At 46.8% G+C, this 17,587-nt stretch overlaps 1 protein-coding gene across 16 annotated transcripts in view; it reads left to right on the top strand.

The window, feature by feature from the left end:
* Positions 1-17,587, top strand: part of Fnbp1 (formin binding protein 1) — a 124,491-nt gene that overhangs the window by 60,055 nt on the left and 46,849 nt on the right. For all 16 annotated transcript variants that reach the window (XM_041674168.1, XM_041674178.1, XM_041674182.1 and 13 more), the window contains 2 exons: positions 5,956-6,018; positions 6,893-6,997. In XM_041674168.1, coding sequence (XP_041530102.1) covers positions 5,956-6,018; positions 6,893-6,997 — 168 coding nt within the window. The remainder of the gene's footprint in view (positions 1-5,955; positions 6,019-6,892; positions 6,998-17,587) is intronic.

Here is a 17,587-nt window from a genome sequence, read left to right as displayed (position 1 = left end):
AGAGAGACCCTGTCTCAAAACAAAACAAAATACCCCCCCCCAAAAAAACCCTAACAACCAAAAAAGACAAACGAAAACCGAAATGAAAATAATACTTGTAGGTGACCTAGGATACCACTTGGCTCTTCTCTTTCTTTTCTTTTCTTTTCTTTTCTTTCCTTTTCTTTCTTCTTAGTTTGTTACTGTGTTTTTAAAAAGAGACCCAAAGCATCTTATTACAGGGAGAGCAGCTAGCATTCCTCTGGGTCCCCAGAGACGGTATTTCCTGTCCCTTTTCTGACAGGAGGGAAGAGCGGTGGTGACTTCATCCCAGGCCCCAAAGCTGTCCTTGCATCTTTGTCCTGGGAACAATCCCTCTTTCTTTAGAGATGAGCAGGCACGGTTCGGACACACTCTCTCACTGTCCAGAGGAGAAGCGCCTGGCCATTGTTTGTTCGTAAACAACAAACGCATCTGGCAGATCTGCGCTTGTTTAACTTTCCTAGCTGTTCAAAGCACTGTTTTCCCCCCAGGGAGCCAGCTGGAGCTGGTGACACACACACACACACACACACACACACACACACACGCACACCCGCTTAAGGTCAGGCAGGCATTGGGTGCTGAGGAGGGCGCAGGGCTCTCGGGAGTCGGGGGCACACCCTCCAGGAGAAAGACTAGAAGGAACGTTGCCTCCTGTGTGCCTACTGCCATGTTCAGGTGTTTGGTTAATCATGGGAATGTGTGTGTCTTGGGAATTGAGGTGTCTTCAAGGGAGATTGCCCCCAACCACCAGCCTGTTTGGTACACGGCACCAGCACACATGCAATTCCCACACACTTATATAGAGGATGGCCAGGGAATTTCCTGTGGGGTTTTTTTTTGGGGGGGGGGCGGTGTTTTGGTTTTCTTCGAGACAGGGTTTCTCTGTAGCTTTGGAGCCTGTCCTGGAACTAGCTCTTGTAGACCAGGCTGGCCTCAAACCCACAGAGGTCCGCCTGCCTCTGCCTCCTGAGTGCTGGGATTAAAGGCGTGTGCCACCACCACCCAGCCTGTCTGGGTTTTTAATCAGAATTAACCAATATAAATTTTTTGAAAAGATTTATTTATTTGTTTGTTTGTTTGTTTATTGAGGCAGGATCTCACTATATAGCCCAGGCTGGCCTGAAACTGAGACCCACCAGCCTCTGCCTCCCAATCCCTAGGATTGAAGGTGTATTCCATTACACCTGGCTATTTCTATTGTTTTGAAATTGTGTGTCTGTGCACATGAGTGTAGTACCTACAGGGGCCCAGAAGAGGGTGCTGCAGCCTCTAGAGCTGGAGTTCTGGGCAGTGTGAGTCACCTGGCATGGGTGCTAGGAACTGAACTCGGGTTCTCTGCAGGCACAGTACTGCTGAGCAGTCCCTCCAACCCCAACTTTTCATTTTCAACTTGCTTATCTGCTTTATTTTTATTTGCATGTATTTGTGTTAGGGGGTGGTACAGGGCACCGAGACCAGGTAAGCCAGCCCTTTACCATGAGGCCAGTAATTTTCAACTTCCTATGCTGCAACCCTGTAATACAGTTCCTCATGTTGTGGTGACCTCAACCATAAAATTATTTCATTGCTACTTCATAATTGTAACTTTGTTACTGTTATGAATCATAATGTAAATATCTAATATGTAGGATATCTGATGTGTGACCCCTGTGAAGGGTCATTCACCCTCCCCAAAGGGTCGCGACCTCCAGATTAAGAACTGGGCAGAGACAAACCTCCAACCCTCTTTTTACTTATTACCTTGAGACAGGGTTATACTAAGTTGCCCAGGCAGGCCTTGAACCACCATCTTCCTGCCTCAGCCAACGGAGTTAAGGATTGCATTTGTCTACCACCTATTGGCTTTGTCTTTGACTCTCAAGTCACTTTCCAGAAGGCCGCAGAACGCTACTGTCCTGCTTGGGAAGTGGGAACAGCTGTTCTGTAGAGAGAAGGCCTCAGTAGGAAACTTAAAGACCCCTAAGTGTTCTGACTGCATGGTTAGCTCTCCTGGTCTGAAAAGGACTCTATTTCCTTCCTCTCTGCCTCTCTCTTCCCCTGAGGACATCCCTCTGCCTTCTTCCTGGCCTCCTTCCTTTCTACAGAGCTGTTCATAGCTTCCTGTCCTCCCCAGCAGAGGGTGTGTGTGTGTGTGTGTGTGTGTGTATGTGTGTGTGTTGGTATCCAGCAATCAGTCAACTGCATGATTCTCCCTCAACCTTGCCCCTGGCTCTTTTACTCTCAGTCTTGGGCTCTGACTCCCCCACCCCCTGTGACCATTGTGAGATTAAAAAGTGAAGGCCCAAGGGACAAGGCCTTTGGGCTGTAGAGACTTAAAAAATGAAGGATGGGGCTGGAGCGATGGTTTCCCAGTTAAGAGCATCTGCAGAGGACCTGGATTCGGTTCCTGGTACCCACATAAAAGCTCATACTATCTATAACTCCAGTCCAGGGGATTCCAAAGTCTTCTGACCTCCTTGCAAGTGATACACAAAATATATGCACACAAAATGCTTGGACACATATAATTAAAATTTAAAAAAAAATTGAATCTTTAAAAAATGTTGCAGGATGGTCAGAACTTAACTGCAGAAGAACCCAGAACGGTGACACTTGACCTCTGGAGACAAGAATACATACCCTTACAATAAAGTATCATTGTTTGGACAAAAGGCTGCTCTTGTCCCCTCCTCAGCCTTCCCTGGTGCCTGGCTGTCCCAGGACTCTTCTGAATTGTAGGTCTGACTGGGGGGGGGGGGGGCTCAAGTATGCTCAGGGGTTGGATGTTGGAGACCTGGTATTTTCTGTGAGTCAGTGCCATCCAGCGTACCTTGTCGTGAAGAAGCAGGCCTCAGACTGGGTAACAAGGGACGGGCTATTAAAGGGGCGTTTAGAGATCTCAGAGATGGCTCAGTGGTTAGCCACTTGCGTCCTAAGCATGAGGACCTGAGTTTGGGTTCCTAGCTCCCGTGTCTTTATCCCAGTATGGCGCTGCACACCTATAACCCAGGGACAGGAAGCAGAAGTGGCCAGGTCCCGAGAGCTCACTGACCAGCCAGTCTAGCAGAACCAATGTGCTCCAGGTTCTCAAAAACTAAGGTGGAGAATGGCGGAAGAAGACACTTAACTTTAACCTCTGATCTCCCCAGAGGTGCATGTGTGTCTGGACACCTAAGGACATTTACCAGGACAATCAGATGGGGAACTGCTACTGTCCCTTGTCCTCCAAGTCAAGGGCAAACCCTGTAGGAGCTCAGAGTTTACTGTGTTTTTGGTCAAGAGTCTCAGCCAAACTGGAAGCCACACTGTCCAGGCAGCTGTAGGCAACAAATTTAATCAGCCCCAGAGGGCAGAGCCCTTTAGCCGGCACAGGCCCTGCAGCCTCTGGCCATGCAGACAAGGTCCACTGATCCAATTATTGTCTGGCAGAAATTTGTTAAAGGGAACGGGGGATTTCAGGGTGCTGGGTGAGAGACACCATTTCCTCTATCTATAGTGTTCTCTTTTTCCAAAGCGTTCATCCTTGGTGGTCTACCAGCTTTAACCACCCACCTTACGATGAGGCTTCATGCCAGCCCTTCCCAGCATTCAGACCCAGGCCACACTGGACCAGACTTTAGAGTCTTCTAGAAATACCAGTCTTAAAATTACCCTCCTCACACCATGGCTCCTCCTTCTGAAATTCAGGCCAAAGGCAGGGTCATCCTGGACTTAAAAAAAAAAAAAAGAAAGGAAAGAAAGAAAGAAAGAAAGAAAGGAAAGGAAAAAAACAACTTTATTTATTAGGCATGGGGAGGGGGATGCGTGTCACGGTGTGCAAGAGGGCAGCTCTGTGGATTTGGTTTCTCCTCCTGCCATGTAGAACCCAATAAGTTCTCTGTAGTTCAGAGCCCAGGACCCAGGACATGTGCACACACTTGGATCACACATACACAGAGGTCAGAGGACAACTTTCAGAAATTGGTTCTCTCCTTCCACCATGTGGAACTCCGGGATCAAACCCTGGGCTTCAGTCCTTACAGCAAGCGTTTTTATCCACTGAGCTACCTCAAAGACCCAGGTCTTCTTGTTAATTCGGATCTGATCCTGTACTCCCAGTGGCTCGACCAATCAAAAGCCACCCATTGTGTTAGAGTGCTTGTAGAGTTTGGGTGAAAGTCCTCCCACTTGCAGTGTTACTAGGTAATAATCTCCATCCCAGAGTCTTCCCTTTTCAGAGTCACCCACAGTCTCACGCTCAGTCAGACCCCCGAGCCCCTGTCCCCCTCACTGAGTCCATCTCTTCCCCTTCTGCAGCTTGTCCTGATCCAGCTCCCTGGGGCTCTTGGAGGTTAATAGCTGTCACATGCCTGCTGGAAAAGACTCTAGGACTAGCAATGCAGTTTAGTCCCCAGGGATCTGCACATTGGAAAGAGAACAAACTGGCAAGCTGTCCTCTGGCCTCCACAACCCCACCACACACATCATATGCAACCTAAACACAATAATAAAACATTTTCAGAGGGGCTGGAGGGATGGCTCAGGGGTTAAGAGCACTGGCTACTCTTCCAGAGGACCCAGGTTCAACTCCCAACACCCACATGGCAGCTCACAACTGTCTGTAACTTCAGTTCCAGGAGATCTAACACCCTCACATAGACATACGCTCGAGCAAAACACCAATGCACACGAAAATAAATTATTTTTTAAAAGCTACCATTTTTAAAAATTCTAAGATGTGATGTCTCTTCACACAAAGCTCACAGCAGTGCTCAAAGCATCAATGTTTATATTCTCCCTAGACTACCAACCAATGAATGGATGCATGACCGTGGTACATCTACTGAGCGGAACGTTATTCAGTCAGAAAAAAGAATTGATAGACAGATAAATGCTACAGCAGGATGAATGTTAAAAGCATCCTGCATGTGAATGATAACATAAATAAAATATTAGTATCCTGCCAATCACAAGATTCCTCAGCCTTTGTGGTTCCATTACGTGACATATCCAGAAGAAGCAGATTCACAGAGGCGCAGGGCTGGTTTCCTAAGTCAGGAGAGGTTGGGGGGTGACAGCTAAGAAATACGATTTTTTTGTTCATTGGAGGGGCAGCTGTAACATGGGAATTCACTGCCGCTCGAAAAATGACCCCTATGATTGCTGTCTGTTTTTCTCTTAAGACAGGGTCTCATTATGCAGTCTTGGCCATCCTCAAACTCACAGACATCCTCCTGCCTCTGCCTTCCAAGTGCTGGGATTAAAGAAGTGTGCCACATTTCCCGGTATGATGGCTGCCCATCTCAGTAAGGCAGTGCTGTTGTTTTTGCAAGCCGTGTGCAATTTCACATTCAATATTGCTATGTCTAAAACCTTAAAAGGAACTTTGCAGCCAGTCTTGTTTTCATTTCCCTTTAACTTGTCTATTATTTAAACTTTGGTTGTTTTTTTGAGATCAAGATCCCACTCTACTCTGGCCTGAACTCGTGGAGATCCTCCTGCCTCAAGCACAGAGGTGCTGGACTACAGGCATGAGCCACCGAACCCGGCATGAACTCCTACATTTTTTTGGACTGCACAGACTAGATGTTCAGTGTTTGTTCATTTGCTTTGCGAGGCCTCACACATACTAGGCAGATACACGTCCACTGAGATGGTACCTGCAGGCTACTAACGGGGCTGGAAAGACGGCTCAGCAGTGAAAAGCAGTTGCTGCTCTTACAGAAGACCTGAATTTGGTTCCCAGTATCCACACTTTGGCTCACCGTCCTCTGTAACTCAGCCCCAAGGGATCTGGTGCCTTATTCAGGGACACTGCACACCCACAGTGCACAGACCTGAATGCAGAGGAAGCAGCCACACATATAATGTAAACATAAGTCTTTAAAGCTACTTAAGCAGGTGGGAGGGTCTTCCTCCTGCAATAGTATGAGGCGTGTAGGGGCTAACCCTGCTCTGTTTCCTCCTGCACAGAACTTCCATGATGGACGGAAGGCCCAGCAGCACATCGAGACGTGCTGGAAGCAACTGGAGTCAGTAAGTGGGAAGCTGGCCGCTAAGCCAGTATCTCCCTAGAGAGTCTCTCTTCAGTCTTCATAGGGCTTGAATGGCTCACTAAGTAAAATCCAAGCAAAAACCACTAAGGAGCCTAACTTTTTCTCATTTGCACTTCATTAGTTTGCTCCTAGAACTGTTAATGGCAAGCAAAGTGCTGAGCCAGAAATGCTTGAAAAGAGATGGCTTAGCGTCTGCCACAGGAGCACGAGGACCTGAGTTCGGATCCCCGGCATTACTTATAAAGCTGGGTGCATAGAATTCCAGCACTGGGGAGGCAGAGACAAGAGGATCTCAGGGGCTCACTGGCTGGTCGGCCTGTGTAGCCATATCAGCAAGCTACAGACTCAGTGAGAGAGATCTCTCTGAAAGCCAAGTGTATGAGCTGGAGAGATAATGGCTCAACAATCAAGAGCACCTGATGCTCTCCCTGAGGACCCAGCGCCCAGTGGGGCGAAACTCACCTAGCATCCATATTGGGTGCTCCTGGCCCAACATCTCTGGCCTCTGAAGGTGCCAGCACTCCTCTCAGACACACACAGCCACATGCAATCAGAATGAAAACAAATCTTAGGGTGGAGAGTGATGGAGGAAGATGTCCCGTGTTGACCTCTGACCTCTCTGTGCACACGCACACACGTGTGCACAAAAGCAGGGACACACACTCATAAAAAGTGCTCGAGTGGAGGCAGGTAAATCCTCCACTAAAGAGGGGTCACTGTAACGTGGACAAATGCGGAAGTCACTTTGGGAATTGATGGCGTGGTGGATGGGTTCTGGGAGGACGCCCGCGGGGGTCCCTCTAGAGGAGGCAGAGCGGGTGGATGACCACTGCCTGGCTGTGCTCTGTCTGCAGAGTAAGAGGCGCTTCGAGCGGGACTGCAAGGAGGCCGACCGCGCCCAGCAGTACTTCGAGAAGATGGACGCTGACATCAATGTGACCAAAGCCGACGTGGAAAAGGTGAGGGGACTCTGTCTCGCTTCCCTGGAGCGTGCTTCCTAGGCTGCCACTGAGGAGGCCCGGCCTCAGCTTCCTCTTCCTGGTATAACCACAAGAGGGTACTTGCTGGGGACAGGGTTTCGTTTTGTGTCATCGCCATGGGGACCAGAAGTCCACACTGGGGGAAAAACCAGGCCTGAGGTGATTTGCTTAGTCACCCCCCTGGTAATGGGGAGACCTGGACACGTCACAACAGGAGTGGTTCAGGAGGCCTTCCTTAGTGGCTCGTCAGAGGCCGAGTTCCGTGTCTGAGGAGCCGAAGCCCAGCTTGTGGGAGAAGTCGGCAGCTCCAGACCTTCAGAAAGGCTGACCCTCTGTCCAGCTGTGTCATGGATTCTTCTGGGCTGATACCCAGGAGGCCGGGTGAGGGAGGCATTTGGAAGTCGGCGGGAGATTTCCTCTCAGTGGCTCAAATATAAAGTGCGCCCTTGTCTTCCCAAGCCCAGTGTGTGTGTTTTTTCCCTAGAAGCCCCTTTTCTTTTTATGAAAGTCATCACGACAGTGTAAACACAATCATGCTGCTAATAGTGGCATTTATTCATGGTGCCCAGGGCCATTTGGGCATCGCAGTCTGTGCTTCTCTCTGGAAAAGCTCTGCTTTTTCTGTGGTGCTGCTTGGCTCTGCCAGATGAGTTCAAGATGCCTTGAGTGGGGAATATCTCCGTTAGGATGGAGGGATATATGGCTTTTTTATTACTTTAATATGCTAAAATGCATATTCTTGACATCGTGGGGTCAATTTTTACTTTACCAAAAGACATTCATATTTTGATTAAGTGACCATACTTATAAATTCCTACTAGCTAGTCATGTCTGAAGTGTTGTTTAAATGTTCTTTTTTACATTGTGTATGAGTGTTTTTGTGACAAGTAGCTCTCATGTGTCGCCCTCAGAAATAGCTTTGTAGAGGGGCTCCTTCTTTCAGCCATGTGGGTCCTAGGAATCATTAAGTTCCCTTTTACCTGGCAGCCCCTCTTCAGACTTTTAAAATGTTACCTAGTTGAAAATGATATACATACCTGTGACCCCAGCACTTGGGAGTGGAGGCAGGAGGGTCAATGATCAAGGTCTGCACAGTGGACTTGATGCCAGTCTAGGACATATGAGGCTCTGTCTTGGAAATTTGAAAAATATGGGACTGGGGAGATAGCTCAGTGTTTCAGAACACTGGCTGCTCTTCCAGAGGTCCTGGGTAGGAGTCAAAGCACACACATGGCAGCTTAAAACCATATGTAATTCTAAACCCAGGAGATCCGATGACCTCATCTGGCCTCCGTGGGCATTGCATGCATGTGATTCACGGACATAAAATAAACATAAGTAAATCTTTAAAAAAAAAAAAAATATATATATATATATATATATATATATGCCGGTCTGTGGTGGTGCATGCCTTTAATCCCAACACCCAGGAGGCAGAGCCAGATGAATCTCTGAATTCAAAGGCAGCCGGGTCTACAAAGAGTTCCAGTATACCCAGGGCTATACAGAGAAACCCTGTCTCAAAAAGCAAACCAAAGACCAATAGTTGGAGGGATGGCTGAGTAGATAACAGGCATACTGCTCCAGCAGAGGGCCCAAGTTCAATTCCCATCACTCCCGCCACACTGGTCACAGCTTCCTCCAGTAAATCCAGCTCCGGGGGTCCCATGCCTCTGGTCTCTGTGGACACCTTTATTCATATGCATTTGTTCCCAAATAGACTCACACACATAATTAAAAATAAAGGTGCTGGGTGGTGCTGACGCACCTTTATTATCAGCACTAGGGAGGGAAAGGCAGGTGGATCTCTGTGAGTTCAAGGCCAGCCTGGTCTGCACAGTGAGTTCCAGGACAGTCAGTGCTACACAGAGAAATCCCATCTCAAAAGATAGATAGATAGATAGATAGATAGATGCTAATTCTAAACAATTAAAACTAAGATAGACTGAAGAATGTTTAAAATCTGTAGTGTAAATGAAGTCAAAGTCAGCTCCATTTATTATGGGTCATGTGTGGTACAAATATATATGTTCTTTTTAAAATATTTTTATTTATTTTTATTTTTGTGTGTGAATATTTTACCTGCTTGTATATCTGTTTGCCACCTGTGTACCTGTGCCTATGGAGGTCAGCAGAAGCATCAGATCTCCTGGAATTGGAGTTAGAGGAGGTTGTGAACCACCGTGCGGGTGCTGGAAATCAAACCTCAGTCCTCTGTGAGAGCAGCCAGTGCTCTTAACCACTGAGCCATCCCTAAAGCATCATCAGTACTGATTCACAGATGTCTAGACCATAGGCCACATATGGATGTCAGAGCCCCAAGTCTTCCATGGTGACCCCGCTTTGGCTTTCGTCAGCAGCCAATGCTATAGTTGTGCCCACTGCCCTTATCTGTGTGCCTCTTCTTTGTGTTTCTTATCTTCCTCTGCAGCCTGTGACCTCCTTGTACAGAAAGCAATAGTCATTGTGGGTTTCTTTATCTCCTTCTTGATTATGGAGGGTGCTTCAGATCTCTCCTACGAAGAGTGTAATGAAACAGGCCTTAACCCCGGCACTTGGGAGGTGGAGTCAGGAAGCTGGCTGCAGGCTCTAGGCCAGCTAGGCAAAGGGAGATCTTGATTGAAAATGAAAGGAAGGAGGGGGAGGAAGGGAAGAGAAAGTAAAAGACTGGTTTTAATATGCCTTTTTAAAAAAGAAACTGTCCCTCTTTTCTTGTTTTGCCAAAATATCTTTTTTTCTGTTTTATGTGCATGGATGTTTGCCTGAGTGTGTGTTTGTGTGCCAAGTGTACAGGACCTCTGGAGACCAGCAGAGGCTGTCAGGTCCCCTGGAACTGGAGTTACAGATAATTGTGAGCCACACTTGGTGCTGGGAACTGAACCCAAGGTTGTAAAAGAACAGCCAGTGCTCTTAACTGCTGAGGTAGCTTTTCAGCCCTCCAAAATGTCTGTTTTTTTTTTTTTTAAAAAAGCTTGTTTGTTAACCAAATATCATTTTCTGCTTCCTTTAATTCATTAATGCTGTAGATTACATTAATCCACTTTCCTACCTTGAACTAATTATCCTGGGCTAAACTCAGCTAGACTATGTTGCTGTCTCTTTAAGGATACAAAGTAATCATTCAACATATTTTACTCAAGAGTTTTCATTGTGGTGAAAACCACACCTGTAAGCCCAGCAGCTGGGGACAAACAGATGAAAGTTTGGGGCTAGCCTGGGCTGCATAATGAGACTCTGTTTAAAAAAAAAAAAGGAAGGAATGCCTACTCTTGAATTCATACAATCTCCCTTTCCCTTCTGTTTTAGTTTACTTAGGTTTTAGAAGATTGCTCTTTTTTTCCGCGATAATTGTAAGATGAAATTATCTAGTTATCTGGTTCTGGTTTTTGTCCTTTGTTTGTCCTTTTGTTGAGGTGGTGTCCCGCCTCATGGCTCAGGCTGTCCTTGAACTCTTGCTTCTCCTCCTGCCTCAACCTCCCCAGTCGCTGAGCTTGGAGACGCACACCACATAACCAGCTCTTGTGGTCTCTTAAATGTCTACCTATGCTTCTCTGTGACAATGGTGTATGTGTGTGGGTGTGTGCATGTGTGTTTAGGGACCTGCAGAGGCCAGAAGAGGGTGTTGGATCCCCTGCAGCTGGAGTTACAGACAGCATAGATCCTCTGTGAAAGAAAATGGCTCTTAACTGCTGAGCCATCACTCCAGTCCTGAGTCAATGTTTCACTATCTGCTCCTTTTTGAACCTGGTGGATTTTTATTTTTATTTATTTTTTTTTCGCTTTAAAAATGTTATTATTTATTTTTGAGAATTTCATACATGTATGCAATGAAATATGAAAATATCTACCCCCTGTTTCCATCTCCATGTCTCCCCATACCTGGTGGATTTTTATTTTCACTGAACGTGGAGCTTGCTTTGTCTCGGCTGCCCTCCAGCAAACCGATCCAGTGTGATCCCTGGTTCCTGATCGCACTGAGGGCCTCCACCTGTCGCTTCCATTCTACTACATGTACTATGGTCCTGTAGCGCCTGTACTACATGTACAGCCTGCACTACGGACTCAGGAGAGAGGCTGGAAATTTAAACACATACACACATAGACAGAGAAACCGGGACACGGGTCATCCTTGAAACAAGAATGCCCCCTTTATTGTGGTCCAGGGAAACTGATATAGGGATCCTTAACTGATAGCCATGCCCCAGCCAAACCCACCAGAAACCACTCCCCTGCCATCAGGAGCTCATGAGGGTCTCATGCTCAGAGCAGCTGCAAACACTGGAAAACAAGTTGTTTTGCTCAGAGCAGCTGCAAGCATAACAAGTTGTTTACAGGAAATTCAGGGTCTGGGGTCCACAGCCTCCAACACTACCTCAATTACATATTTCCATTGATTTATCTTTCCCTACAGGGAGCAGGGGTTAGTTATTTTTCTGAAAGTGCCATGGCCACCGTCACCAGGAATCTGAGGCTCCCTAATCGGGAGCCATGAGCATCAAAGTATAAGCACTGATGCCTTAAACACTGAATATTTTAGGTCCTTCTGCTTTGAAGGTGACCTGAAACCCGCTGGCCACTGCAGGCCATGTGGAGACATGAAGTCAGCTTTTCTCACTGAATTCCCCATTGTTATCTTTGCTTTATTCTTTGAAACAGGTTTCCGTGCATAGCCCAAGCTAGCCCCCCTCCTGCTTCCACCTCCTAAATGCTGAAATTTCAGGGGTGCATGGCCACACCCACTTTCCATTGCTGCTTCTGACAGTCTCTGACTCAACGCAGATGTCTCTCTTCCAGTTTCCACAAAGGATTAAGTGGCCTGATTATATTTGACTCAACTCACCTTCCTGTTCCTAGCAGCCAGTCATACAGTCTATCTAACGCTGTGTCATGTCTCCCAGAATACATTTGTCTAGATGCTAGGTTGTGCGTGATGGCTCAGGGCATGTGTAGTATAAAGTTGCATGACTTTCTGGTCTAGGTATGCACTGAATCTCCTTCTCTTTCTGAAGACATTACTGTCCCTCCTCCTAGGCTCTAAGTCATGATTGTCACAGTAATGTGTTCAGACTTCGTGCGTAGGTTCTCACTCACCTTAGGACACAGTTGACGTTTGCCTTGTGGCCAGGAGCCCAGTAATTCCCCGAAAGGGCTATTTCTCTGGGCAGGGGTGTAGATTTGGATATCCCCTGGATGCTGGATTCCTCAGAAGCACAACGATTAAGGAGAGGGGCCAACAGCACTGAAGTTGTCTTTTAGCCTCTCCTTTGTTTGCATAGATGGAGCTGCCAGCATTTGGGCTCCACCAGCTTCAGTTGGTTCATCCATTTAGTCAAACATATGTTGGAATATATTTTCTGGTTGTAGTAAAAACAGATCTTATCCTTCCCCCGACACAAACCCTTAAGCTCCTTTTGGACTGGGGAGGTAGCTCAGTGAATGAAGGACTCGCACGAGGACCTGAGTTTGGATCCCCAGCACCCATGTAATAGTCAGGCATGGTAGTGCCCGCTGAACCCCAGCACTGCGGAAGCACACTGGTGCATCCTGGGGGCTAACGAGCCAATCACGTGTGGGCAGCTCCATGAACTTCCATTATACATGAAACTGGGAGTCCAGGTGGTGATGGCACACACAAATTTTTTTAATCCTAGCACTGATATTTCGCAGCAGAGAGTGCAGTGTTTTCGAAGTGCTCACGTTAAAATCAAGCCCATTGCAGGCCTGGGTGAATAGCCCCTCCCTGTCACGGGACTGGCATCTCTTCTATAATGTCTGGGTGCGTGGCAGGATATTGCTAACAATCCGCAGTCACTGGCTACGTTGTCTAACAATCGGCAGTTGCTACATTGTCTAACAATTCATAGTCACTGGCTACATTGTCTAACAGTCCGCAGTCACTGGCTACGAACAGCCCCAGAAATGGAAAACAGCAGTTGAGTTGCTTTTGTTGTTGTTTTTACAAACTTCAGTATCAATTTTCTTGTTTTTCGTGTGTGTGTGTGTGTGTGTGTGTGTGTGTGTGTGTGTGTGTGTGTGTATTTACCCCACAGTGCTCATGTGGACCTCAGAGGACAGCTTCAGGAGTTGGTTCTGTCCTTCCACCAACGGACGCCAGGATAGAACTCAGGTTGTCAGGCTTCGTGGCCAGTGCCTTTCCCACCGAGCCATCCCCCCAGCCTTTACTTTTCTTGGAGATGTGGTTCTTTTATGGCTACAGTCTCAATTTATGGGCCCCTCTTAGCCACAAAAAGCTTGTGTAGCTTCTTCTAGTCAGACTTCAAGAAAGGTGACTAGTCAGAACTATCTAGATATGTGAGTTCATCTTCTCTCTGGTTTAATCATGAAGCTTTTTGTTACATAACTCAATTGAGGAAATACTTAAAAGTTATTTCTCACACCTTTAGTTTCAGTACTTGGGAGGCAGAGACAGTGGGATCTCCATGAGTTTGAGACTGCCTAACAATTTCCAGGCCAGCCAGGAAAAACAAAGAGCAGACCAGTTTCTATAGGACTTGGTATCTCATTTTCCTATGGCAATATGTCTTGTAAAAGTTATTAGGGTGGGACATTACATCTGTAATCCCAGCACTCAGGATAGTTCGCATCCAGCATGGGCAACATAGCAAATTCCAGGCCAGCCTAGCATACAGAGAAAGTCTGTCTCAAATCACGAGACTCTGAATATAGTTCATTTTAAGACATTGCATACATGTCTCTACTATGAAGTCAGGTAGGAGGAAGTCCTGAGCCGTTATGTAGAAAGGGAGACTTCCAAGAGGTATGGACGTGAGAATGCAAGCTGAGGTTTGGTTTGGTTTAGGATCTGTGCGTGGAATTAGTATCTCTCACATGCTTTTCCACTGTGCTTAATTCGGGGTTTTAAATTCATCTGTTTGTTTATTTAGTTATTCATGGGGGATGTAAGGGGTGAGCATGCCATGAAGAGCCAGTGGGGCAGTCAGAGGACACTTTCAGGAGTTAGCTCTCTCCTTCCACCATGTGGGTCCTGGGGCCTGACTCAGATTGTCAGGCAGCCAGCATCTTCACCCTCTGGCCATCTTGCTTGCCCCTGATTCCAGGTTTTTGTTTTGATGTTTTGAGACAGGTCTCACTATGTAGCCCGGTTGACCTGGACTGTGTAGACCGTCCTAGTTGGCTTTTTATTGCCTTAGTAAACACGATGACCAAAAGCAACCTGGGGAGGAAAGGGGTTTGTTTTTTCATCTTGCTGCTTACAGTCCATCCTGAAGGGAAAGTCGGGACAAGAGCTGAAACGGGAGTGGAGGCAGGAACCTAAGCAGAGCCCTGGGAACACACTGTTGACAAGCTTCTCAGGGCTTGCTAGTCTGCCTTCTTGGACACCCAGGACCACCTTCACAGGGGTGGCCACACAGTGAGCTAGGTCCTCCTACATCAACCATCGGTTAAGAAAAATGTTCCTGCCAGGCAGTGGTGGTGCACGCCTTTAATCCCAGCACTCGGGAGACAGGGGTGGCCACACAGTGAGCTAGGTCCTCCTACATCAACCATCGGTTAAGAAAAATGTTCCTGCCAGGCAGTGGTGGTGCACGCCTTTAATCCCAGCACTCGGGAGGCAGAGGCAGGCGGATCTCTGTGAGTTCGAGGCCAGCCTGGTCTACAGAGTGAGTTCCAGGACAGGCTCCAAAGCTGCACAGAGAAACCCTATCTTCAAAGAAAAAAGAAAGAAAAAGGAAAAGTTTCAGGGGCTGGAGACATGGCTGAGTAGTTAAGCACTGAGTGCTCTTCCTGAGATTCTAAGTTCAGTTCTCAGCATTCATATGGTGATTCACAACCACCTATAAAATCCTCATGAAGTCCTATGCCTTCTGGTGTGCAGATGTACATGCAGACAAAACACCCATCTACATAAAATACACAGAGAAAATGCAGCTCAGGCTTACTCACAGGCCAATCCGATGGTGACATTTTCTCAGTTGAAACTCCCTCTTCCCTGATGACTCTGGTTTGATTCAGTTTTACAATAAATAAATAAATAGCCAACACATAGACCAGGCTGGTCTCAAACTCACGAAGATCCACCTGCCTCTGCCTCTTCCTCTTGAGTGATGGGATTAAAGGCAAGTGCCGCCCTGCCCCTCTTTCGCGGTTTTGTTTGAGATGGATTTACTTTCTATGCATGAGTGTTCCGCTGCATGTACCTCTTTGCATCATGTGGGTGTTGGGAACACAAATGTGAGTTTTCTGGAAGAGCAACCAGTGCTCTTTACCCATGAGCCATCTCTCCAGCCCCCTCTTTCGGGTTTTTAATTACCATTAAAGGTCACGTGGGGCTGGAGAGGTGGCTCAGTGGTTAAATGTGCACTGCTTTTACTGAGAACCAGAGATTAGTTCTCTACGTGCACATGAAGCAGCTCCCAACTGCCCATCACCCCAGCTCTGTGGGCTCTCACATCGTATTCTGGCTTCCGTGGGTGACTACAGCACACACACACAGAAGTCCATACATTATATATGTGTGTGTTCTCAACATTTATTATTTTTAATTATGTGTATATGTTTTAATATGTCTTAGATTATATGATAGAATGTTTCAAAGATTAAAAACAGGACTGAAGTCTGGAGCTTCTGCCATCATTAAGTAAGAAGGTATTTAGTTCAAATGATTGTCTGATAATTTTCTCAAGATCAGTGGGGTGGGCAGCCCGGAACTTTTGCCTCTCTGAGAACACAGTCTCAGCGCCTGAGGCAGGGCGGGAAGTCTACTGTGGCTGGAGCCAGAAGAGCGGCGGAAGGTTAAGTTTTCGCCATTTGGGGAAACTGCCCCCTGTGGTGCCTGGGCAAAACTGGAATGATGTAGCTGTGTGCTTCCTTTGCTGTCACTGGGGCTACTGAGTTGACATTTTTATTGAACGTGTAAGCATCTTTCTTGCTGGCCCCCAGTTTTTGTTTTAGGAAAGTGACTGACTAGTTCTCTGAAAAAACCCCTCAGGACTCAGGAAGGCCATGGAAAACAAGTTCCTTAAAGGCTCTGTGGTGTGGTCCTGTCGGCACCTGGGACGCTCACACCCTGCCAGGAGTCCGGAGGACAATGTTAAAAACACAAAAAGATAAAAAGAGGAAGTGGTCAGCATGAATGCAGGAAATACATTTTGCAACTGCAGCTTCATCTTAGAACCTAAAAGGGTTTAAAAATACTTTTTTTTTTTTGTTTTTTTTTTTTTGTTTTTCAAGATAAAGTTTCTTTGTGTAGCTTTGGCTGTTCTGAACCTCACTCTATAGACCAGGCTGGCCTCAAACTCCAAAATCTGCCTTTCTGTATCTCCTGAGGGCTGGTATCAAAGGCATGTGCCAAAACCAACCAGAAAAAAAAAATTATTTTTCCAACACAAGGTTTCCCTGATGCTTTTTTGAGATAGGACCTCACTATGCTATGCAGACCGTGCTGCACCCAAACTCACAGATCCTCCTGCCTCTGCCTCCCAAGGTCCTGAGACACACCCAGCTCAAATGCTTTCTCTTTAAAATGAGAAAGGTGTAGAAAATTGAAAGGGAAATCTAAGACATGGACTTGTTCTTTTAGGAGTGGATCCATGTTCAAAAACACTATAAAAGCTACTTTGTTATCCTGTGTTTATCTTGGCCTATAAACAGGGGTCAGCGCTGTGGCCCTGTATTCCCTTCTAGAAGCAGACTCGCACCTTGTTGTGCAAAAACACCCAGTAAACCCAAAGCACCTCAGCATCTGAGGGGGTAGGAAGCGGTGCAGCCACACTGCCTGTATCCCTGCCTTACTAATGGGAAGACAGGAGGCAATTTACTTTATCTCTGAGGTTTCCTGTCCAAAGAATAAGATTATACATCTCAGAGGCTGGCTGAGGCCTTGGCAGCCTGTGCTGAATGGAAAGTGGTGGCCTAGCTCTGTCCACAGCTCCCAGGTCCACACTGGAGTTAGTCTGTCTTGCACTACAGAAGGATCCCACTCCTCAGTTCTTCTAGAGAGTCTTTGGGGTGTGCTGTGTGTGCAAGTATGCATACTTTTGTGCACCATGATGTGTGTGCTGTGGTTCTCATAGCGGTCAGAGGACAACTTTTGGGAGTCATTTCATTCCACTATAAATTTTGCAGATCAAACTCAAGTCATCCAAGCACTCTTACCTTCTGAACCATTTCACCAGCCCTATTTGTTTATTTGGTTGATTGATCTTTCAAGACAGGTTTTCACTAAACAGCCCTGACTGCCCTGGAACTGGCTCTGTAGACCAGGCTGGCCTTGAACTCAGAGATTTGCTTGCCTCTGGCTCCCGAGTGCTGGGATTAAAAGTGTGTGCCGCTGCCACCACCACCCAGCCTGTTTTTATTTTTTGAGAGCACATCTTGCTGCATAGCCTAGGCTGCCCTCAAACTCACAGTCCTCCTACTTAGGCCATTTTAAAGTTCCAGCATTTGGAATTACAGGAATGTGGCCGGCATGCGTGACTTTAATGTACTGTTAATCTAATGAATATATATGGTTTCAAAAAACATTGCAAGCATCTAGGCCTCTAACTTAGTATGTGTTGGTAGAGGAATGCATAACACCCAGTGGAT

Source organism: Microtus oregoni, unplaced genomic scaffold, assembly GCF_018167655.1.
Source record: "Microtus oregoni isolate MIOR12 unplaced genomic scaffold, Mior012 000025F_ref0000491, whole genome shotgun sequence".
Classification (NCBI taxonomy): Eukaryota; Metazoa; Chordata; class Mammalia; order Rodentia; family Cricetidae; genus Microtus; species Microtus oregoni.
The sequence above is the reverse complement of the archived record's forward strand: the minus strand, read 5'-3'. Positions and strand labels throughout refer to the sequence as shown.